This window comes from Pinus tabuliformis, chromosome 3_2 (genome assembly GCF_031772625.1).
Source record: "Pinus tabuliformis cultivar Carrire ecotype Pingquan chromosome 3_2, CPIR1, whole genome shotgun sequence".
Classification (NCBI taxonomy): domain Eukaryota; kingdom Viridiplantae; phylum Streptophyta; class Pinopsida; order Pinales; family Pinaceae; genus Pinus; species Pinus tabuliformis.
In genome coordinates, this window is record NC_142302.1 from 1276640551 (window position 1) to 1276665402 (window position 24852).

Consider the following 24852-nt stretch of genomic DNA (forward strand, 5'->3'; position numbering starts at 1 on the left):
GAGAAGCTGCAAGGGCCTGGTAAGAAAATCAAGGCTTTGAGGTATGGCCCCTTTGAGATACTGGAAAAGGTGGGTAATAATGCCTATCGACTTAGCTTAGCACCATATATGCGCATTTACTCAATTATGAATGTAGAGAATTTGAAATTCTATGAACCTTCCATTCTAGACTAGGAAGAGGAACAGGTCCTACCATCTGTGGAGGATTTGGCACCAGATGCTTAGGTAGAGTTGACAAAAGATATAGTTTTGCAGAAGAGGTCCAAAGCTACAAGATGGGGCAACGTGACCTTTGGCATATTGGATTGAAGGGACAACTTCTTGGCAAGGCTAAATGGTACACTAGAGAGAAGGTGGAGGAAAAATTTTCTCACCTCAATCAGTAAAATCTTCTGGGAACCAAAAGCCTCCCAAGATGGGGAGGTGTGATATGTTGATTTGTGGTAGCATCAGATGTGCTCTAGCCGTGAAAATTGGTGGAAAGGCTAAGGCACATAAGATTTCGAAGACCCAGAAATCGTTTGGGGAAATTCCACCCGGATGAAGAGATATTAAAATAATTAATAGTTTTAACGGGGTTCCTAAGTCTAATCTTAAGAAAATTAAAATATTAATGAATATTAATATAATTTGGGTGAGAAAGTTCTAAATAACAAGGATCAAGCCAAATCTAATCTTAGCCGTTGATTAGGAACTTAATTTCGTCTGTCGAATCGTTAACAAGAAAAGTATAAGAGGAGGCTTGAGGGTCAGTTGGAGATACACCAAGTTGATCAGTCAATCTAATTTTCTGGGGCAGGGTTTGCTGAGAAATCGAGTTAGTGATCTGTTGCAGCGAGGGGCAGTTTGACAGGAGGTTGAGAAAGTGCTGGAGAGATAGCGTAGAGCCTTGGAAGGTTGACGCAGAGGTAGTTAGGACAGATGCAGAGGCTGAGGAGGCTAACGCAACTGACACAAAGGGCCAAGAGGCTGACACAGAGGTAGTAGAGGCTAGCGCAGGCAACGTAGAGGGCTGCAGAGCTGATGCTAGGCTGAAGAGGCAGCACTCAGGAATTTTCGGGGGCAGATTGAGAGCTGAGAGGCAGACGCAGAGCAGCAGAGGGTGATGCAGTTCCAGAGAGAAGCGTGGAGAAACTTTCGCTGTCCTGCTAAGGAACTGTCGAAGTTGTGGGATCAATCATCTGATTGCTAATCAGCCGAAATATCTGTCTCTGAGGAGAGGTACTTCTGCCAAGGAAAATCTCTGAAGGGTGAGTCATTTTTGGCACCCTAGTTGTATTCATAAACTGCATAATAATAAAACCCTCATATATACGGCACCAGTTTTCCTGCATAGGGTTTTTCTAGGGACGATTGTCCAAAAATAATGGTGCCCCTTGTGTGATTGTCTTAGTTATTTCAGTTGTTGATCTGTATATGTTTGAAGGCTGCATTTGTGTTTATTTCAGTATTCATATTTATAAATAACTTGTTAATGGAAAGAACAAGTAGGAGATAATAAATCAGATGATGCAGTGGGGATTTCTGATGTGTTAGATTAAGAAATTTCCACATGGTATCAAATCATTGCAGATCACAGGAGGACTGAAGACACTAACAAAAATCTGAAATTTGCAGCAGAAGCAGCTGTCCCAAGAGTTAACGCTATTCTAGAGCAGAAGTAGCAAGAAAAGTGATGCAGAGCTTGTGTGACTTGAATTTAAACAGGAACTCAACAAATTACAGATGTAACCATAAATACAGAGATGCAACAGAAATAACACTTCCTTTCATTTATATCAAATAATGAAATATGCTTGCAAACAGAATGGAAATGAGACTAGCTCGGGCGATGGTAGCTTATCTGTGAGAAGAGATGTGGTGGCGACGTGCCTCTAAACTGAGTTACAATGGCGCTCAAGGGCCTTTTCATTATTGAACAATAAGAGAAAACCCTAAACAACCAAAACCCTAACTCGAGGAGATGTAACGACAAGAGTTTATGGGCTCTGTTGGGGTCAGTTGGGCAGCCAACTTCCCAGGGTAGTAAGTTGGTTATATTATCTCTGTTTGACGTGCATGATACTTCGTTGGAAAGATCTCTCTGAGGACTACAATTGAAAATGCAATTTCAACAAAATTGCCTAGACGAATATTGCCAAAAATGTTGTTTAGGGCCTCAAAATGGCTCCGGAAGTTCAGTACTCGAAAAACTGCTAAAAATAATAAACTGTGCTACAATTAAGGAAACTGAAAAAACTGATAGAACAATGGTGAGGGTCCAAGTGGAATAGGCGGGTGGCCACCAATATCCACCTAGATCACTGCTTCATCATTTCGATCCAGGAGGTGTAGGTTTTAACCCTGTACAGAAATTACCTGCATACGAATTCTTAAACAAAGAAAATAAACAATGCGAGAGCATAACCCATAAAACACATATGCACAGAGATTTTTCCCTGGATCCCAAAACCGGGACTACCAGCTTGATTTTTCATTATGTTCCTTTCAATGTTACAATACATATTTATACATGCCGAAGCATTCAATACCATGGACCGAAAACCATCGCGTCCAATACCATGGACCAAAACCAATCGCGTCCAAAAAAACATGTGCAAAAATCATGCACAAAACCATAGGTGGGTCCGCCCAACCTAACATATGGTCCAAAACCAAAATTTTCCGGGGCGCTGCCCCGGACCCCATAAAGTGGGGTTACGGGTGCCCTTCAAACCCCCTATTAACTACGTGGAAAGAATATAACACAACCCAACAATCTCCCACTTGTTGTTTTCTTTCCACAGGGGGCCACAGGAGAGCTTAGTCATTTTTTCAGCCCTGAGATTCCCATTGCTTCTCTACACCAAGAGAACTTCTCAGAGCTCACAGATTTTGTCAATGCATCTGCAGTATTCTTCAAAGTGTCCACCTTTACCAGCAACACCTTTCTGTCTTCTATCATATCCCTCACAAAGTGATACTGAACATCAATGTGCTTTGTCTTTGAATGATAAGCAGGGTTCTTTGCCAAGAAAATTGCACTTTGGCTGTCACAATCTATTCTTATAGCTCCCTGTACTAACCCCATACTTGAACACAATCTCTACAACCAAACTGCTTCCTTGCTTGCATGAGTGGCTGCCATGTATTCTGCCTCTGTAGTTGATAGTGCCACTACAGATTGTTTCTTACTCATCCAACTGACTGCACCTCCAAATAGGTTAAACACATACCCACTTGTAGATCTTCTCTGATCCAGATCTCTAGCCCAGTCTGCATCAACAAAGCCATGAATATCCAACACTCTGTCCAATCCTGGTCTTCCTTGTTAGCACAAACCATAATCACTAGTGCCACGCAAATACCTGAAAACCCGTTTCACTGCTGTCCAGTGCTCCTTCCCAGGTTTTGACATAAACCTGCTCAATACTCCCACTGCATGTGCAATGTCTGGTCTAGTACAGACCATTGCATACATCAGGCTACCCATTGCACTTGCATATGGAACACGGGACATGTCCTCTTCCTCTTCTTGTGTCTTGGGACACTGTTCAGCAGATAACCTCACACCTACAGGAATAGGAACCTTCACCGGTTTACTATCCTGCATATTAAACCTCTGGAGTATTGTCTCGACATACTTCCTCTGGTTTAACCAGAGCTTCCTCTTTGACCGATCTCTTTTAATTTCCATGCCCAAAATATAGTTTGCAGCACCAAGATCTTTCATGTCGAATTTGGAGGACAATTGGGTCTTCAAATCCTGGATAATTTCTTTGTCATTTTCAACCAGCAACATATCATCCACATACAAGACCAGATAAATAATATGGTCACCAATTAATTTAAAATACACACAATGATCTGCTTTGCTTCTGGTGAAGCCAAGTCCCCGTATAAATGTATCAAATTTCTGATACCACATCCTTGGTCACTGTTTAACCCATACAGAGACTTCTTTAACTTGCATACCAGTTCTTTTTTACCCTTCACCGCAAAGCCTTCAGGTTGCTTCATGTAGATTTCCTCTTCCAAATCCCTGTGAAGAAATGCTGTCTTCACATCCATCTGTTCTACCTCAAAATCAAAAGCAGCAGCAACAGATAAAAGTAATCTAATAGAAGTTACCTTGGCAACAGGAGAAAAAATATCACCAAAATCAATTCCCGGCACCTGGGAATAACCTTTTGCTACCAACCGAGCTTTGTATTTCTCCACCTTTCCTTCTGCATTTGTCTTCTTCTTGAACACCCATTTGTTGCCAATGGGTTTCCTTCCAACCGGCAACTCCACCAGATCCCAAGCCTCATTTTTGTGCAAAGATGCCATTTCATCGACCATGGCCTCTTTCTAGAGTTTTCCATCCTCTGAATCCACTGCTTCCTTCACAGTTCTGGGATCATTATCAGTAACAGACAAAGCAAAATTTGAACTGAAAGCAGATGGACTATACCTTTCTGGCTGCCTTCTTTCTCGAACTGATCTTCTCACAGCCGGAGTTTGTGGCTCTTCATCTTCTGATTCCTCCTCTGCTGCAGACTCTGATTCTTCCTCCTTTGGCTCAAACTCTATCTTCTCAGGTTCCTTTGGTTGGACTTCATGTTGAATAACATCTTTTACCTCTCTGAACACCACATCTCGGCTGTACACAACCTTCCGTGTGACTGGGTTCCAAAGCTTATAACCCTTTAAACCATCCTTATACCCAATAAAGATGCACTTTTCAGATTTACTATCCAACTTGGTTCGTTTCTCCTTTGGAACGTGTACATATGCATCACATCCAAATACCCTCAGATGTGAAAGAGAGGGTTTCTTACCAGTCCATACTTCTTGTGGAGTCTTATCCTCCAACGCTGATGAAGGTGACCTGTTGACCAGGTAACATGCAGTATCCACCGCCTCTGCCCAGAATTCCTGTCCTAACCCAGCACCACTGAGCATGCTTCTTGCCCTTTCCATCAACGTCTTGTTCATTCTTTCTGCGACTCCATTTTGCTGAGGTGTATATGGAGTAGTCTTCTGCCGTGCTATACCACACTTCTTACAGAATCCTTCAAATTCCTTGCTGCAAAATTCTCCACCATTATCTGTCCTCAACACCTTTATCTTCTTCTCTGTCTGATTTTCCACCAGAGCCTTAAATTCTTTAAACCTGTCAAAGACTTCAGATTTCTTCTTAAGGAAATATATCCATGTATTCCTTGAGAAGTCATCTATAAATGATACATAGTACACAGACTTACCTAGTGATGGAACCTTCACAGGTCCAAACACATCATTGTGCATGAGCTCTAATATCTGTTTCGTCCTCTTACCACCAGAGGGGAAACTCACCCGATTTTGCTTCCCATACACACAATTTTCACAGAAATCAAAATCCAGAGAGCTATCATTCATACCTTCTACCATACCTTTACCATGAAGTATTCGAAGGCCCTTCTCTCCAATATGTCCAAGCCTTTGATGCCACAACATGGTCTTCTCTCCAGAGACCACTAGATTTTCTTCTCCATTTTCAGGAACCATAGAACTATTGCACCCATCAACAACAGTGCTACCTTGCAGCTTGTACAGAGTTCCAATCCGAACTCCCCGCATCAATATCAGTGCTCCTCGAACCATCTTGCAGGTATCTTTCTCGAACATCGTCTTTACACCTGCATCATCCAACTTGCTTACAGAAATCAGATTTCTGGCCAATGCAGGAATATGTAGAACACCCGGAAGTGTTCTAACCCTTCCACCTTGCAACTTCAACTTTACTTTTCCCCGACCAATGATTCTAGCCTTCTTATCATCTCCTAAGAAGACATCACCACCATCGTATTTCTCATACTCGCAGAACCACTCTCTATGGGGAGTGAAGTGAAAGGATGCACCTGAGTCAATCAACCATGCCTCATGATCTACATGTGTACTTGAAGAAGCCAAGTACACATCCCCACCTTCATCTGAGGTGGTTTTCGCCTCTGCAGAAGGAGCATCATCAGATCCCTTTCCTTTATTAGGAGCTTTAGATTTACAATCCCTTCTGAAGTGCCCTTCCTTTCCGCATTTCCAGCACACCACCTTTGTAGGTTTTCCTGGAGATTTAGATCTCCCTCTAGATTTAGATCTCCCACTCGATGACTTATTTTTGTTTCTGTTCTGGGACCGTCCTCGTACAGACAAGGCATCACCATTCTGGTTGTCCATATTTTTCCGTCTCATCTCCTCCGTCAGCAAGGCTGAGACTATTTCATCAAACTGCAAAGCAGTTGCATTGCTACCTATTGCAATAACCAGACTATCCCACGAATCTGGTAGAGAACACAACAGACTGATGCACTTATCTTCATCTGAAATTTTAATATCAACAGATAATAATTGACTTACCACAGTATTAAACGCATTCAGATGCTCTGTCACCGAGTCTCCATCTTTCATCCTCAGGTTATACAACTTTTTCCGCAGGAACAGTTTATTCACCAGAGACTTAGATTGGTACAAAGTCCCTAACTTGACCCACAAAGCCTTTGCCGTAGCTTCCCCTGATACATTCAGCAATAGTGAATCCGAGACACACAATCGTATTGTGCTCTTTGACTTCCGATCCAACTTCTTCCATTCTTCATCGGTCACTCCCGATGGTTTAGTACCCGGATCTACCGCGATCCACTGATCTTTATCCACCAAGAGATCCTCCATCTTGAGTTTCCACAACTCAAAATTCTGACCATTGAACTTCTCAATCTCTATCTTTCCACTGCTCGCCATCTTCTTTCACCACCAGAATCGATCTCGCAGATCTTCCACTGAACAGGGTCTACCACAGGCCCGAGCGAAACCCCTCAGCAACAAAGGCGTCCCCTTGAAGCCAAAACAGCGCTGATACCAAATGTAGGTTTTAACCCTGTACAGAAATTACCTGCATACGAATTCTTAAACAAAGAAAATAAACAATGCGAGAGCATAACCCATAAAACACATATGCACAGAGATTTTTCCCTGGATCCCAAAATCGGGACTACCAGCTTGATTTTTCATTATGTTCCTTTCAATGTTACAATACATATTTATACATGCCGAAGCATTCAATACCATGGACCGAAAACCATCGCGTCCAATACCATGGACCGAAAACCATTGCGTCCAAAAAAACATGTGCGAAAATCATGCACAAAACCATAGGTGGGTCCGCCCAACCTAACATATGGTCCAAAACCAAAATTTTCCGGGGCGCTGCCCCGGACCCCATAAAGTGGGGTTATGGGTGCCCTTCAAACCCCCTATTAACTACGTGGAAAGAATATAACACAACCCAACAGGAGGAGGGTCAGCGAAGAGGTAAAGAGGGATAGATCAGACCTAAGAAGTGCCCAGTCATCTTTCTCACCCAGGAAGGATCAACGCTGTGGCCAGGAGGAGTAGATTCAACCTTTGACGGGATTGCGTAGAGACTGAAAGGCTCAGTTTCTTCAGTCGCCGGGGCTCTGGTGTGGAAGTTTCTAAGTCCAACAGTTAGAAACACTCCATGTACTTTATGATTTATTCCTTCCTACTTGTTCTGATTAATTAACAAGTTATTTACCATGTAAATACCGAAAATAAACACAAGTACATGCTCAACACATTACAGATCATCAACTGAAGGAAACAAAAACAATCACACAAATGACACCGTTATTTTTGGACTAATGTCCACAGAAAAATCCAATGCGGGAAAACCGGTGCAACTATCTAAGTGTTTGATTTATTAAGCAGTTTCAGAATACAATCTGGGTGCCAAATCCAGCTCACCCAACAGAGAAAAATCTTGGCAGTTCCAGCTTTTGCCCTCTACATCAACTTTCCTAGCTGTTCCGGCAGTTCCGACTGTTCCCGACAGTTCCAGCTTCTGCCCTCTGCATCAACTTTCCCGACTGTTCCGATAGTTCCCGAAAGTTCCCACTGTTCCCGACAGTTCTGGCTTCTGCCCTCTACGTCAGCTTTCCCGGCTGTTCGACAGTTCTTGGCAATTCCGGCTGTTTCCGGCATTTCCGGCTTCTGCCCTCTGCGTCAGCTTTCCTGGCTGCTGCGCTGATCCTCCCGACACTATCTCTACCTCTCTGCTTTTGTATTCACTGCCCCTTAGCTGCAACTCCTGATCACAATCTCAACTTTTTCAGCAAACCCAGCCCCAGAAAGTCGAAATCTTGATCTCTTGGTGTGTTCTCCAAGTGACCCTCAAGCCTCCTCTTATACTTTTCTTGTTGACAAATCAACGATCGAGATTAAGTCCCTAATCAACGACTAAGATTAGATCTGGCTTGATCCATGACTTTTGGACCATTCTAACATAGTTTTATATTAATTCACATTAATATTTTATTTTCCCTAAGTTTAGACTTAGGGACTCCATTAAAAATATCAATTATTTTAATATCTCCCAAGCTGTTTAGAATCTGCCCAAACCCTTTTTGGGTAATGGAGATCTCATGTGCCTTAGCCTCTCCACCAATTTTCGTGGCTAGAGCACATCCGATGCTACCCCAAATCAACATCTGGGAGCTATGGGCAGACTATGGTTTGAGGAGCTAGTGGGTCGCTGTCTCTGTTGAAGCAAAACAGTGTCTAAGGAGACAAAACCTGTTGAAATTTCTAAGTATAACCCGTTAGAAATTTAATCTGTATTCTTATTTATTTCTTCTACTTGTTAAATTCAAACAAGTTATTTAAAACATATAAATACTGAAATAAACACAATATAGTCTCAACATCTACAAATTATCAGCTGAAAGAAAACAAACACACAAGTGACACCGTTATTTTTGGACAAATGTCCCCCAGAAAAACCTAATGTGGGAAAGTCGGTGCAGTTAATCTGAGGGTTTATTTGTAATATTCCCAACTCAAAATATTCCTCAAACCCCAGCAAAAACTCCAACCAAATATGTGCAAATGATATAATAACCCAGAAGTGATAAAATAACAGTAGAACAACATATAATAATGTAAACCGGAAATATAAGCAGATACACAAGAAATGTAGCGAGAAATGCTAAGCCATTTTATTATACTGAGCAATAAAATGAGTACAAGAGGTGATTAGACGGATGGCACCTCGATTTGCACAAGGCAAGTGAAGAAATACTCTCAGAGTGACAAGAATGGCCTCTTTGTGTGGATGCTGCTGTTGCTGCTAGAAAACAAATGATGATTTGGGGCTGCTCCCCTCCTCGGAAAAATTTGAAACTCTGGATTCGGGCTCTACTCAAGAAACCCAGAAAAACCCAGAAAGCTTTCCTGGAATGGCCGACCCTCGAAAATCACCCCCTTGGGGTTTTGCACAGTTCCTCACTGCTCTGCTCTGCCACTAGATAGAACCCTCCGAAACTCAGCCCAAAACTCTGCAAAACTCCTCCAATATGCAAGAGCTGATCTCTTGCTTAATCCCTCGGCTCAAATCCTCCACAAACCCTCAATCCAGACTGCTCCCAAAAAGAACTGCATCTCTCTCCAGTGCTCGCAGTCCTCCAGAACACTGATAAAACCACTGCTGAAATGTTGAAGATACTGCTGCTGAAATGCCAACGAAAATACCTTGCCTGAGCAGGCACTCGAAGTCCCCCAGGGCTAAGGGTGAGATCTCCGAACGGAGACACTCAATGCAGTAAACAGTGTTGCAGACTAGCTAAACAGCCAGCGTGCTCTAAGCCAAAACGACTATCACAAATGCACATAACCGAATGATCAAAATGAGGGGGCAACTCTTTCTTTTATAGCTTCCGCCTCTCTCAATCCCAATGCTCACCTTCTCCTGCGTGATTCCCTTTTTGCCATGTGTTCCTCCCCTCCAGCGCAATCCCTCCATGTGTCTGCGTGGGCTCCATTTCTGCGTCCCCCTTGGCTATCCCTTTAAGTCACAACGTTGTGCTACTAGGGAGTGACTTTTATTCTAAAAGTGAGTTATGTCCTCCTTTCTCACTTTTTTTATTTATTTACAAAATAACTATAGAAGGCAAAATTTGGCAAAATCGAATATTCCAATTAGCTGGGGCTAATTAGGAATATTACATTATTATTATGCAATATTTCATTGAGTACAACTGGGTGCCAAACTGGCTTACTCGATAGAGAAAAACAACCGATAGTAATACCTCTCTATTCTGAAACAGGTATTTAGAAAACCTGTCCCACAAAACCCTCTCCAACAACTTTGAGGCACTGTGTCAGCCTCCTGCTGCTTTGTGTCAGCCTCGGAACCCTCTACGTCAGCCCTTTGAAGCACTACGCAGCCTCTGGGACTCTTTGCGTCACTCTTGTTGCTCTTTGCGTGGATGACGCAGACCCTCTGGCCTCTGCGCTGTCTCTTCTGGTCTCTGCGTGGCCTGCTCTGGCTGCTGCTTCTCGCTCTCTGCATCAGTGATGGTCTCTCGGCACTTTTTGCCTCTCTGTCCAGTACTCACTGCCACTCACTGTTGATCACTGATTCAACTTTGCTTAGCAACCCCGCTCTAGCAAATCGAATGACAGATCACTCTGGTGTATTCTTCAACTGACCCTCAAGCCTCCTCTTATACTTTTCTTGTTGGTCCTTCAACGACCAAGATTAAATATCTAATCAACGTCTAAGATTAGATTTGGCTTGATCCATGACTTTTGGAACCTTCTAACCTAGTTTTATATTAACACCCATTAATATTTTATTTTTCCGAAGTTTAGACTTAGGAACTACATTAAAAAATATTAATTATTTTAATATCTCCCAAATCGGTTTCAATCTGTCCAAACCATTTATGGGTCTTGGAGATCTCATGTGCTTTAGCCTATCCACCAGTTTTCATGGCTAGAGCACATCTGATGCTACCCCAAATCAACACTCCCTCTTAGCGAGGACTGTGCTCTAGTAATACTCCTCACTAAGCATCACTCCGATTATCCGGCATCGGCACCTGTGCTGATGCTAGGCCTGCTCGCCCAACATCCTCTGCACTGTTGCATCCTGTACTGTTGCCCATGGCCTTGCCACTGCCACTGCCACATCTATATGACAACTCCCTTTGCATCTGTGCTGCTGCTGGTCCTTTCTCCCAACGCTGCATTTGCACTGCAACCTCCTCTCATCATGTTACATCGTGTTACTGCTAACCACTACTGAACTGCAACTCAGTTACTAAGAAGTAAGTAACTGATCCGCCTAACTTCTGACATCCTTGTCAGGCTAGAAACACTCCCGATGCTGAAGCTCTCTATGTCATTAAAAAGTGCTCCCTCTTTCGACCTCTGCGCTGCTGCAACAAATCCCTGCATCTTGCATCGTTGCAAACCTCTCTGTGCCATCCTGCACTGTTGCAACACTCTTTGTGCCTCTCGCACTGTTGCAGCCTGCTAGCCTCGCGCTGCCCGGGAACTCCTGCACTGTAGCACTCTATGCCGCTTCATTTGCATCCATCTCTACCGACATCCGCTAGTCCTGCTACTCTCTCTTTAGGGCTCCCATAGCAAGGTATAATCCAAGAGGTTGGGTACCGCAACGATGCTGCTGCTCATCGCCTATAGTCGTCCTGACTACAGCTCGATGTCTCCCCACCTCTTCCCTAGACTCTAGAGCACTCATGGCACAATCATCATCCTCCTCGACCTCCTTCTTTGCCTTCGCTGGCACTACCTTAGACTCAGATGCCTCTCCCTTGTTCTCCTTCCTCGAACACTAGTTTGCATAATGACCCAGTTCCCCACAGTGGAAGCACTTGACCTTGGAGAGGTCCTTCTTCTTCCTCTTCTCCTGCTTTCCCACAGTTGCTAGAGCCGAATCCTCTTCCTCTTCCTTCTTGATCTGAACTCCTTTGCTGCTACTTCCTGTATTGCTCAACTGCCTGATCTCCTCTTGGTGAAGAGCTGCCCACAATTCTTCCTAATCTGGAAAATCTGCCCTGCCCAGTATACTCTGGACAAATGTCTCCCACTCCTCGGAGACTGCGTTAAGTGTGGTCCTCACCAACATCTCCCCATCCAGCATGGTCCCTATGGAAGTCAGTTGGTCCCGAATCTCCTTCAACCGATCGAGGAAGTGATCTATCTGCTCCCCCTTCTGCATCTGGTATGACCGCAACTGATTCTCAAGTAACATCTTCCTCTGCACGGAAGTATGCTGGTACAATTTCTTCAGGGTGTCCCACATTTCCTTTGCCGTCTCCTTCTCAGCAATATGTTGGACCACATGATCCTTGACCCCATCAAGGATGATGCACTTTGCCCTGGCCATTGCCTCCTCGAACTTTTCATTTTCAGCCAGGTCAACTGGGATCGCCATTGTTCTCAAGGCGAAGGCCTTGATGCAATGTCTATCTAGAATGGACAGGATCCTGGCCTTCCAGACCACAAAGTTGGACGCCCCGTCCAGCCTGTCCTGATCCCTCAGCCCATTCATGGCCATCTCTCTGCTCTTCTGTCGACTCCTCCAAGTCTCTCTACTTCCCTCCAGAAGTTCTCTCTTCGACTCCTACTGAGTCTCTCTACTTCCCGCCTGGAATTTCTTTGCTAGACTCCCTTTGAGTCACGATTTCCCTTCTGGAAATCCTCCTACCAATCGTCAAGTTGCTCCTCTCCGATCTTCTGTGCACTTGCAACACTGATCTAGATTCCTTGGCTAGAAATCCGCCTCGGTAGCAACTCCCTTAGCCAACTGCGTCAACCCTCTTGGTCTCTTCGTGGGCCTCTTTCTACCCTCCTCAGCCTCTGCGTTGACCTCTCTCTAGCTCGGACTGATGATATAGTCGCTTTGCGTCAACCCTTCTTCTGTCACTTCTGCAAGGATCAACTTCTGTCACTCGGGACAACTGATTTTGCTGCAAATGCTCTGCTTAGCTGATGCCTTCAGCTCTCCTGTGATCTGCAACCATGCTCTAATACTATGTTGAAATTTCTAAGTATTACCCGTTAGAAATTTAATTTGTATTCTTCTGATTTATTTCTTCTACTTGTTAATTGTAAACAAGTTATTTAAAACATTTAAATAATGAAATAAACACAATACAATCTCAACATCTATATATCAACAACTAAAAGAAAACAAACACACAAGTGACACCGTTATCTTTGGACAAATGTCCTCGGAAAAACTCAATGCGGTAAAATCGGTGCAGCTAATTTGAGGGTTTATTATTATGCAGTATTTCCTTGAATACAACTGGGTGCGAAATAGGCTCACCCAACAAGGAAAAACAACCGACAGTAATACCTCTCTATTCTGAAACAGGTATTCAGAAAACCTATCCTACGAAACCCTCTCCAGCAACTCTGAAGCACTGCGTTAGCCTCTTGCTGCTTTGTGTCAGCCTTAGAACCCTCTACGTCAGCCCTTTGAGGCACTGCGCAACCTCTGGGCCCCTTTGCGTCACTCTTGTTGCTCTCTGCGTGGATGACGCAGGCTCTCTAGTCTCTGCGCTGTCTTTGTTGGGCTCTACGTTGGCTGCTGCTTCTTGCTTTTTGCCTCTACGCTAGTCTCTCGACAATATATCTGCCTCTCTGTCCAGTACTCACTGCCCCTCGCTGCTGATCACTGATTTGACTTTGCTTAGTAGCCCTGTTTTAGCAAATTGAATGACTGATCACTCTGGTGTGTTCTCCAACTGACCCTCAAGCCTCCTTTTATACATTTCTCGTTGGTCCTTCAACGACTAAGATTAAATCTCTAATCAACGTTTAAGATTAGATTTGGGTTGATCCATGATTTTTGGAACCTTCTAACCCAGTTTTATATTAATACCCATTAATATTTTATTTTTCTTAAGTTTAGACTTAGGAACTCTATTAAAAATATTAATTATTTTCATATCTCCCAAACCAAGTACAATCTGTCCAAACCATTTCTGAGTCTTGGAGATCTCATATGCTTTAGCCTCTCCACCAATTTTCATGGCTAGAGCAAGTTCGATGCTACCCCAAATCAACAGAACCAAGGTAAGAGGGAATCACTACCTCGACGGATTTCTAGCCAAGGAATCCAGATCCGTGTTGCAGCAGCAAAGTGGAATTGGAGAGGAGTAGTTCGATAGTTGGCCAGAGGATTTCCAGGAGGGAAATTAGGACTTAGAGGTAGATTTCCAGGAGGGGAGTCGAGACTCAGAGGGATTCCAGAAGAGGAGCTGAAATGGCAGTCAATGGATTGAGGATTTAGGACAGATTGGACGAAGCTTCCAATTTTGTCATCTGGAAGGCCAGGATCCTGGCAATCCTAGATAGACATTGCATCAAGGACTTTGCCTTGAAAACCGTAACTATCCCGGTTGACCCAACTACTAATGAGAAGTATGAGGAGGCCGAGGCGAAGGCAAAATGCTTGATCGTAGACGGGGTCAAAGATCATGTCATACCACATATTGCTGAGAAGAACACAACAAGGGAGATGTGGGAGGTGTTGACGACCTTATACTAGGGCTATTCTGTGTAGCCGAAGATGCTATTGGAGAATCAGTTGCAGTCATATCACATGTAGAAGGGAGAGAAGATAGATCCATTCCTTCTCAGGTTGCAGGAAATTTGCGAGCAACTTACTTCTGTGGGGTCTACACTGGATCTAGAGTTTATGGTCAGCACTGCCCTAGATGTAGTCTCCGAGGAGTGGGAGACATTTGTCGAAGGTATTTGGGGAGGAAATGTGGGTAGCTCTTTGCCAGGAAGAGATCGGGGGAATGACCAAGGCGGGGAGTAGTGGCAAGGGAGGTCGAATCAAGAAAGAGGACGAAGAGGATGCAACTCTAGCATCTACGAGACAACAAGGAAAGAGGAAGAAAAAGGACATCTCCAAGGTTAAGTGCTTCCATTGTGGGGAGTTGGGACATTATGCATCTCGGTGTCCCAAGAAGAAACACAAGGGAGAGGCTTCTGATTCAAAGGCAGCTCCAGCTAAGGCAGAGAAAGAGGACGAGACTGATGATGATTGTGCCATGACTGCTCATGCGCCTCTAGAGAAGAGGTGGGGTGATATCGAGTTGTAGTCAAGGATACTAAGGGCAGGAACCTTGAGGTGCCCAAACTCTTGGATCACATCCGGCTATGGGAGCCCTTAATGACAGTAGCATGATGACAGGGGTTAGGTGGAGCAAAGTGTAGTGGAGCAGCAAGGCAGTGCTTGAGTGCAGAAATCTAAGGTAGTGCAGTGGAGGTTGCAGCCGTGCAAGAGGCATAGAGGTGTATGCAGCAACGCAGTGGCAACAAAGGGAGCACAAAATAGCATCAGAGGCAGCTTTAGCATCACGAGTCTTCCAGACTGACCGAGATGTCAGTATTTCGGAGAAGGCAGTTACTTCTTGGTAACTGAGTTGCAGTGTAGCAGTTAGCAATGGCAGTGCTAAGGGCGGCATGTGCAACATGCTCAGAGGGAGTTGCAGTATAGATGTAGCAATGGCAGTGGCATGGGCAACAGTACAGGGAGCAACAGTGCAAGGGATGTGAGGTAGCAGGCCAAGCATCAGCACAGGTACTGGTGCGGAGGATCAGTGTGATGTTTCTATAGTGAAGCATTACTAGAGCACATTCTTCGCTAAGAGGGAGTGTTGATTTGTGGTAGCATCGGATGTGCTCTAGCTGTGAAAATTGGTGGAGAGGCTAAGGCACATAAGATCTCTAGGAGCCAAAAATCATTTGGGGAAATTCCACCTGGATGAAGAGATATTAAAATAATTAATATTTTTAATGGGGTTCATAAGTCTAAACTTAGGAAAATTAAAATATTATTGAGTATTAATATAATATGGGTGAGAAAGTTCTAAATAAAGAGGATCAAGCCAAATCTAATCTTAGCCGTTGATTAGGGACTTAATATCGGACGTTGAATCGTCAACAGGAAAAGTATAAGAGGAGGCTTGAGGGTCAGTTGGAGATACACCAATTTGATTAGTCAATTCGATTTTCTGGGGCAGGGTTTGCTGAGAAATTGAGTTAGTGATCTGTTGCAGCGAGGGGCAGTTCGGCAGAAGGCCGAGAATACATATTAGAGAGGCAGAAAAAGTGCCAGAGAGACAATGTAGAGCCTTGGAAGGCTGACACAGAGGCAGTCAGGACTGACGCAGTGGCTGGGAAGGCCAGTGCAGGTGACATAGAAGGCCAAGAGGCTGACACAGAGGGTCAAGAGGTTGACGTAGATGCAGCAAAGGCTGACGCAAGCATCGTAGAGGGCTACAGAGCTGACGCTGGGCTGAAGAGGCAGCGTTGAGGAATTTTCGTGGGGCACTCTGAGAGATGAGAGGTAGACGCAGAGCAGTAGAGGGTGACGTAGTTCCAGAGACAAGCTTGGAGCAGCTTTCGCTGTCCAGCTAAGGAACTGTCGAAGTTGCTGTGGGATCAATCATCTGATTGCTGATCAGCCGAAATATCTGTCTCCCAGGAGAGGTACTTCTACCAAGGAAAATCTCTGAAGGGTGAGCCATTTTTGGCACCCTAGTTTTATTAAAAAATTGCATAATAATAAAACCCTCATTTATGCTGCACTGGTTTTCCCGTATTGGGTTTTTCCGGGGATGATTGTCCAAAAATAGCGGTGTCCCTTGTGTGATTGTCTCAGTTATTTTAGTTGCTGATTTGTATATGTGTGAAGGCTGCATTTGTGTTTATTTCGGTATTTATATTTATAAATAACTTGTTAATGGAAATAACAAGTAGGAGATAATAAACCAGATAATGAAGTAGGGATTTCTGATGGGTTAGATTTAGAAATTTCCACACAGATTGGATCATTATATTGTTTGTCATCCATCTCGATGCATTCAGAGTGGAAAAAGTGGAGGAATCAGCTCACAGGATAGTTTTTACCGATAGGACCTAGTTTGGAAAAACAATGTCCGAAACCTTCCGAGAGCATTTTGAGGCATCAAATGACGTTTTTTGGGGGTAAAACTTCGCCGCTTCAGTGCCGCATCATTTCATGTTGTTCTACGCATAGAGATTTTTCCAATGGCGGTAAGAAGTGTGTCAATCAGAGTCCTTTTGAAAAAGTTATGCTGCTCAAAAGTTGACCTTTCTATTTTCACACCTATAGTTCGGGAGGATGTCTAATCAGGCCCCCATTATTCATGGAAAAGGGGCTATCCACGTGTTTGTGATGTAAAAGGCTCTAGAAGAGTCTATATTGTAACTCTAGTTAAGTGTTGATGTAGTCAAAATTAACCACTAGTAGGCTATCGGGCTGTGTTATAACCGAGCCACTAGGAGGAAGATGCATTCCATTCTTTCGAGAGCATTTTGTTCCATAGCTGAGCAAAGATAGCCAAGACGGATAGGAGGTAGAGAACATAGGGAGGATTTGTGCACTATAGCAGCCCACGGGCCACAAGCCTTACTTCTTTGTACTTGCAGCGATATTTTTAGGTAGAGAAAGAGAGCAAAACGGCCTCACCTTCCAACTAATTTTTCTCCCGAAAGGGTTTCCCAAAGCATATTTTGTGTCTTATGTGTTTGTGTGAGCTTTTTTTGTCGTTCTCTATTTTTCCGCATGATTTGCATTCACATGCATGCACTAGTTACAGTCAAATCCAATGTTACCAGACTCGAAATCGGCAATAAATCGGCGAGGCAAAAGAGCGAAGAGTTTTAATCGGATCGGGAAAAAATCGGGAAAAAATCGGCAAATTCATTAAATAAAAATATACACATATATTGAACTAAAAAAACCATTTTTCATTAATATTGGGTAAAGGTATGTCCAAACAATGCATAATATCAATAGATGTCCAAAATATCATGAATAAATAAGTATCTCATATATTTTAAATAATATTTTTTATTTTCAAAATTTTATAAATTAAAAAAATATTTTATTTAAAAAAATTAAAAATAATAAAAATAAATTTACAAATTATAAAAATTTAAAATTTAATTAAAATTCTAATTAACCCAAAACCTTTTCTATAATAAGATTTATCTTTAACACACTTTTCGTAAACGAATTCGTAAACTCCCGAATGATATTCCCATTAGTTCGAAGTATATATCAATGTTAACTCTCATATATACAAAGACCAGAATCTTAAACCAGCCCCAAAACTTCCATTTAGGTGGATTCGACGGTGTGAATTAAACTCTTCCTACGTTGAGGCTGGACGAAATCTGGAAATCGCGTTGAATATTTTTTATTGAAGGCCCTAGTATATACATCGAGGCTGTGGTCTGCTGCGTGCTATGCAAAGACCATGTGGTAGATTGCAGTGATATATATGGTATGCAATTTCGACCAGAATCTTAAACCAGCCCCAAAACCTCCATTTAGGTGGATTCAAGTCATTTTATGTGTATGCTGAAATTTGGCCATCTACACTTCAGCTCGATTTCCAGACAAGGATAATCATTTAAACCCGTTGAGCGTTTTGTTCGTGTAAATTCCATAGATAAATCGGAAGAAATTTATGGAAATCGGACGAAATCGGAAGAAATCGGACGAAATCGGAAGAAATTTATGGAAGTTTGTGGAAACCACTCGGTCAACGCGAGTTGACACGCCGAGATTCGAAACGGATCTTTCTGCCGCCGATCCGACTTGCACTCGCGATTAATCCGATTTTTTCCCGATTCCTGTTTCACTGGTCAAATCTACAGATCTTAAAGTTTAATAAAACTGTAATAGTGTAGAATCTCAGGTTTTTAATATAGTATTATCAGATTTGTTGTGACGAACTATCCATTGGAATATTCACGACATTTTACGGATCACGCATGGCCTCCTTGTGGTCCCCACTTGAGCTTGGGACCCACTTCACCCATCCCTCATAAGACTACTAGCACAACTCGAGGGTCTTTGCTAACCTCCCTAGATAATAAATAAAAAATTAGGGACATTACACATTCATCACCAGAAAGGATACCTTTTAAAAGGAACCCACTTGAGCAACAAAACTTGTTAAAACTTTGTTCTAAGCTGTGTTACCGGATCCGGCAGCCGCTACTCAGAGATCTCCGTATCCTCGGATCTGATACGGATCCGGATCCGGATACGGAGAAATACGTATAAAAAACGGCACGTGGCGGATGGCAGAGTTTGGAAACGGATCGTCCTTCCCGGAAACGTATAGCAGTCAAACGCCGGAACCCGCAGAACTTAAAACCGAAAAAGCGAAAAGGTAAAACAATTGTATGCGTTGGAGTTTAGTTTAGGGTTTTAACTTTTTTCTTTGATGTATGCGTAAAAGGTTGGTGGTCCCCCATTGGTCGGCAGACAGACAGAATAGAACAGCGGAACAGCGTTTGGCGTTTTGCTTTGAATTTCTTGGCGTTTAGCTTCAGGGGGCCCAGCGTTCCAGTTCAGGTTTCGAAGTGTGTCGGCTGGACCAGAAACCGCGGAAGGTATTTTAAATTTTTAATATTATCGCCATTGGACCGCATTGTGCCGCATTGTTTTTATCGAGGGTTTACACTGCCGCGCTAATTCTTTTTAATTTATCAGCGTTTACATTACAACTTAGTCTTTACCCATCGATTATTTTCTCGTTCCGGGTTTACCACAGCCGCGTTAATGTTTTTTAATCCGACGTGTTCCCAAGTCAAGTCCACAGGCAGAAGCATAGAACGGGTCCCGCATCTGTGTGTGGCTGTCGACTCTCGAGTATGATATGGTCGAAATTTTAAAACTTGTTCGAATTAGCTGCCCTGTCATCGAATTAGTGTAGAGACCATATGGCATAGGGGTTTTGAACCGTATATATAAATTTATTAAATTATAACCGCAATACCCTTATTATTTTATATATTATAAATGGGGCTTGGAATGTATATAGTAAGCCTCTCTACAAACAAAAACAGAAAACTTGAGCCTGAAATATAATTAAAATTTAATTAACAGTCAGTCAAAATATGCATTTCCAAAGAGGACCTTGAAATGGGTGCATTTTCTAGATGGATGAAACGTCATTTTCTCCTGTCCATAAAATTAATGTTTTGCCAATATATATTTTTATTTCAAGGAAACCTTGTGGGATTCCCCAGAAATTTGAGATGAGGGGCAGCGTGACTGCTAGCCATGATAGCTGTTGGTAACCCATGGGACTCAACTACACTCAAAAATAAATTCAGGCTTTTAAATAGCAATACCCTTAGTTATTTAATTCAAATTGTGTATGGATAATTAATATTATTAAATTTTAATATGTTATATTTTGAATTTTATATGCAGTTGTGAGTAACGTAATTTATATATCATTATGGAGCCATCACAGCGCGAGCAGAGTGAAGGGGAAATCATCAAGACAGACCCAAAATCTCCTCTATGGCAGTATGTGGAGATTATTGGAAAAAATCCCGGAGGTGGTTCATTTAAATGGAAGTGCAATGAATGCCAAGATATAAAAAATGGCTCATATACTAGAGTGAAGGCCCATCTCACTGGTCAAACTAACACAGGGGTGCAAGTATGCACCGGACCAAAAGATGCAAATGGCAAACTTGGCAAAGGTTTGAGTCCTGGAAAAATGCAATTCTATGCATCTTTGCAAGACGTTGCTGATAGGAAGCATGCTAAGGGAAAGTACCCTGTGCAAAGCTCTACAACTAGGCCTCCATTGCCATCTAGGCCTATTGCCACAACTAATAAAAGGCCCACTCTAGGCCCTCTTGAAGCATCATTCAATAATCAAGGTAGAGAGATAGCTGATGAACATGTAGCTCGTTGCATCTATGCAAATGGGCTAGCATTCAATTTGGTGCGTTCCCCTTATTGGCAACAAATGATTAAAGCAGTGAATGAAGCGCCGAAAGGGTACAAAAGCCCTGGATATGAAAAGGTCCGCACTACTTTGTTGGCATCAGAAAGACAATCTGTGGATAGACAACTACAGGCAATCTGGGATACATGGGCAGAAACAGGGGTGTCCATCATTTCTGATGGATGGAGAGATCAAAGAAACCGTCCATTAATTAACGTTGTTGCAGTATGCCCCCAAGGGGCAATGTTTTTGAAGGCTATTGATTGCAGTGGAATAGAGAAAGATGCATCTTTCATATCCACAATTCTTATTGAGGCAATAGAAAGTGTGGGGCCACATAATGTTGTCCAAGTCATTACGGACAATGCACAAGTTTGTAAAGCTGCAGGTTTGATTGTGGAGAGTCAATATGATCACATCTTTTGGACTCCATGTGCAGTACATTCACTGAACCTTATGCTTGCCAAGATTGGTGAGATTGAATGGATTAATGAAATATATGTAGCAGCAAAGGAAATCCAAATGTTCATAACCAATCATTCAATGTCCCAGGCCATTTATAGAGGTTTTGCAAAGTTGGAGCTACTAAAGGTATTCTCTTTTAATCAATATTATTTGTATTGGAAATTCTTTTAATTGCAAATTTATATATGATTTCTCATTTCAATTTGAGATTTGACTTTTGTACTTTTTGAAACTTGTAGGTTGCTGAAACTCGTTTTGCCTCCCACACTCTTGTCATAAAGAGGCTTGTGGAGGTGAGACAAGCATTACAAGCAATGGTCATTGACCCTCTTTGGGAATCATGGAGGACTTCCACTTCTGATAGAGGGCAAAAAATCAAGTCCATCATTCTTGATGATGCATGGTGGGACAAGGTCCAATATCTTCTACGGTTCACTGAACCAATCTTGACCTTGATCAGGGCATTTGATACAGATACACCTTGCTTGGGGGAAGTTTATGAAAACATTGATAGTATGTTAGAGAGGATAAGGGAAATTATCAGGGCAAGTGAAAATGACCCTGATGAAACATTCTATTATTTAGTGAAAGACATAGTTACAGAAAGGTGGAACAAAATGACCACACCATTACACCTTCTGGCATATGCATTGCACCCTAAATACTATCATTCCAAAGTTTTGTCTTTACCAGGTAGAACAGCACCAAACAAGGATTCTGAAGTGGTACAAGGATACAAAACAGCTTTGAGGAAAATTTATAGAGATATGGGAGTTGCAATGGAAGTCCGCCAAGAATTTGGAGGGTTTGTACAGTCTACAGGTAGCTTTTCAGATCCAGTAGCTATGGACGATCGAGGACATCTTGATCCTATTACTTGGTGGGGCTTCCATGGTGGGGATAGCATTCATCTCTCTACTTTAGCCACCAAGTTATTATCACAGGTTGCTAGTTCCTCATCAGCTGAGAGGAATTGGAGTACATATGGCTTCATCCATTCAGTGAAGCGAAACAGGCTGGGAGCGGCAAAGGCTGAGGATCTTGTTTATGTTCATTCCAACCTCCGTCTTCTATCACATGTTGAACCAGAGTATAAAAAAGGTCCGAATAGGATGTGGGATGTGGAGCCTGAGATCTCTGACTTGAACCTGACACTAAATGCCATGACTCACCTCAACCCACTTGAGGACATTGTTCCACCACCAGTCCAGCCTACTGATGCAACTTCCTACATTCCAGGACCCCCATCATCTATTCATGATGTAGAGTTGCAATATGCAGAAGATAGAGATCCATTTGAAGATATGTAAATGTATTTACTGTTAACATTTATGATATTATGATCTTTTTTGTTACTTTGTATGACGGATGATGCATCATTTCAGTGTTTCAGTCTTCCTATTCATAATATATCTAATGGTTTCGGTTCTAAAAGTGTTTGATGGTTCAATGGAGTAATTGATTTTTGAACTCTAAAGTGTTTTTTAAAATTTTAAAAATATTATTATATTTTATTTTTTTGTACGTGACGTATCCTTGCCGTATCCGGATCTTGCATTTTCAAAAAACTAGCGGATCCGGATCCGGATCCGTATCCGTATCCGTATCCGTATCCTGGTAACATAGAGTTCTAAGCAAAAAAGGAAATGATGAGATGGTCACTTTTAGCTTGTTTAGTTGATTTTTTAGTAGTAATGATCAGATTTCCTAAAGTTTATTTCATAATTTTTTTAATTGTTTTTCAATTTATGCACATGGGCCCTCGTACATCTTTAGTATCCTCATGTATGATATCGTATATTGAGAAACTAAATCTATTTTAGGGGCTGAAGGTAAGCATTATCTCTGAATCGTTGCCTCTAAAAATATTTTATCTTTAGGACAATCTTTATTATTTGTGTTCAAGCATCAACTTGTACTATAAATATGCACCCTTGTATTCTTTTGCTATAACGTGGGGGGAGTGTTTAGTATATTTATAATTAAGAAGATCTGTTCTCTTATCTCTTTCCCTTTCTTATGTTATGTACTTATGTCTAAACAATCAATGCAAGAAATATTTCTTGTAAATCTAATGCCATTGTAAAGCAAGCTTGAGGTTTAGAGGGTATGATCAAAGATCCCTTTAGGAGAATTAGGGGATGCCAAGGACACCTCATTTGTAGGGAATATCTCTATGATGCGCTTGGGATGATCCATTTCATAGAGGATGTCACAAGGACATCTTCAAGTCATCCATGCAAATGGGGATGCCATGAGTAGGTGAAGGTCCCAACCTAGTCCCCTCATGCTGGTACACAGAAGGTTAAGTCCTCACAGAACATTGCAAATCCATGTAGGATGCCATTGTCATCTGGACAATGTTCAATTTTGAAAACCTCGTCTAACATTGCAATTTGACTATTTTACTCTTCATTTGAATTTCTGTATTATCAAAAAATGTGTCATTTCAAGCATCTTTGGTATGTTCTCTTCTTGATAGCATAGGGCTCTGCTTGTATTGTGTGGTTTTATTTTACTATACTTCTTGGGGGCTCTTTTCTTGAAAAAGTTTATACTCTTATGTTCTTGTTGGTTGAATTTGATGCTCATACTATGTTTTCCATGTTAGGGAAGTTGTTCATATATTTACATAGAAAGATATCATTATGGTCTATGCTTGTTTAGCTTTTTTCTTCTCTGAACTTTTATTTGGAGAATAATCATTTATTCTACACAACATGCCAAAAGTGTCTTCACTATGTTTGTAAAATTGTATTGGTTTCTCATATGAGGACAGGCACATCACTGGGATTCCTTCTACAGATTCTATTGCAACACCACTGACAACAAGTAAGCTCTTACAATCACCTTTTCGTAGGGAGGCTGCTTTCTATGTTTTATATGTTGCATGTTCATTTCACTTTTACTTTCCTTGTTTCATGCAAGAGACAGGTTAGTGTCTTGTACGGTTGTACCTTCTATAATAGAATTTTTTTAGGGTTAAAACATGTTATCAATTGTATCAGGAAGATTTTTTTTTCCAAATCTACCAAGGTCATGGAAGCAATAGTGTTGTCAATTAATAAAACACATGTACATAGTGAGATTGCTAGGTTTGACTACCTCTTATAGTCTCTAAGCCTGTCAGTATTGTATATATTTAGGCTACACACGTTCACTCAAAATGGTGGAGAGAGAAAATAATTAATATGTTTTGTTCATATTTCTGCAATGATACATCTCTCTCACACCATAAATCATCACAGATAACATATTTAAAGCACTTGTTAATGCTCAGATTTACACCTCATGGAAATTTGGATTAACTCTAGGTCTTTTGGTACATAAAGTCTGGTTTTTGAGCCCTTGTCAAGTTCTTCTTGAACACAAGAGATAAGGTTATCCAAGACTGGATACTTTTTTCAGGCAAACTATTTTACCATGACCTTGCATTTTCTTCCAAAAAAGTTTCACAATCACATCCTCATGTTCATTTGGGTTAGAACGATGACCAAAGGTGTTGTATAATGGGGCCGAGTGTGCTTCAGTTGTGATGACATTGTTGCTTGAAAATTTAGGTAACAGTTTGTGAAATCTATTGGGCATATTATGGGGGTGACCTTGAATTCTAGACGTGTCAAAGGCCTTGTAACCATTTTTAACCCATGGTTGCAAGGCCATTAGAGTTGCTTTTGAAGGATTAGTGAAAAAAATTCTTATAATAGGAGATTCTGCTCTTAGAGACTTTTATAGGATCAATGTCTCTATG

The 24852-nt window shown here is 42.0% G+C and overlaps 1 protein-coding gene across 6 annotated transcripts in view; it reads left to right on the plus strand.

The window, feature by feature from the left end:
* LOC149185398 (uncharacterized) overlaps positions 1–23946 on the plus strand; it is a 147213-nt gene extending 123267 nt beyond the window's left edge. For all 6 annotated transcript variants that reach the window (XM_089419095.1, XM_089419091.1, XM_089419090.1 and 3 more), the window contains one exon: positions 23881–23946. In XM_089419095.1, coding sequence (XP_089275221.1) covers positions 23881–23937 — 57 coding nt within the window. In that variant the 3' untranslated portion in view covers positions 23938–23946. The remainder of the gene's footprint in view (positions 1–23880) is intronic.
* The last annotated feature ends 906 nt before the right edge of the window (positions 23947–24852 follow it).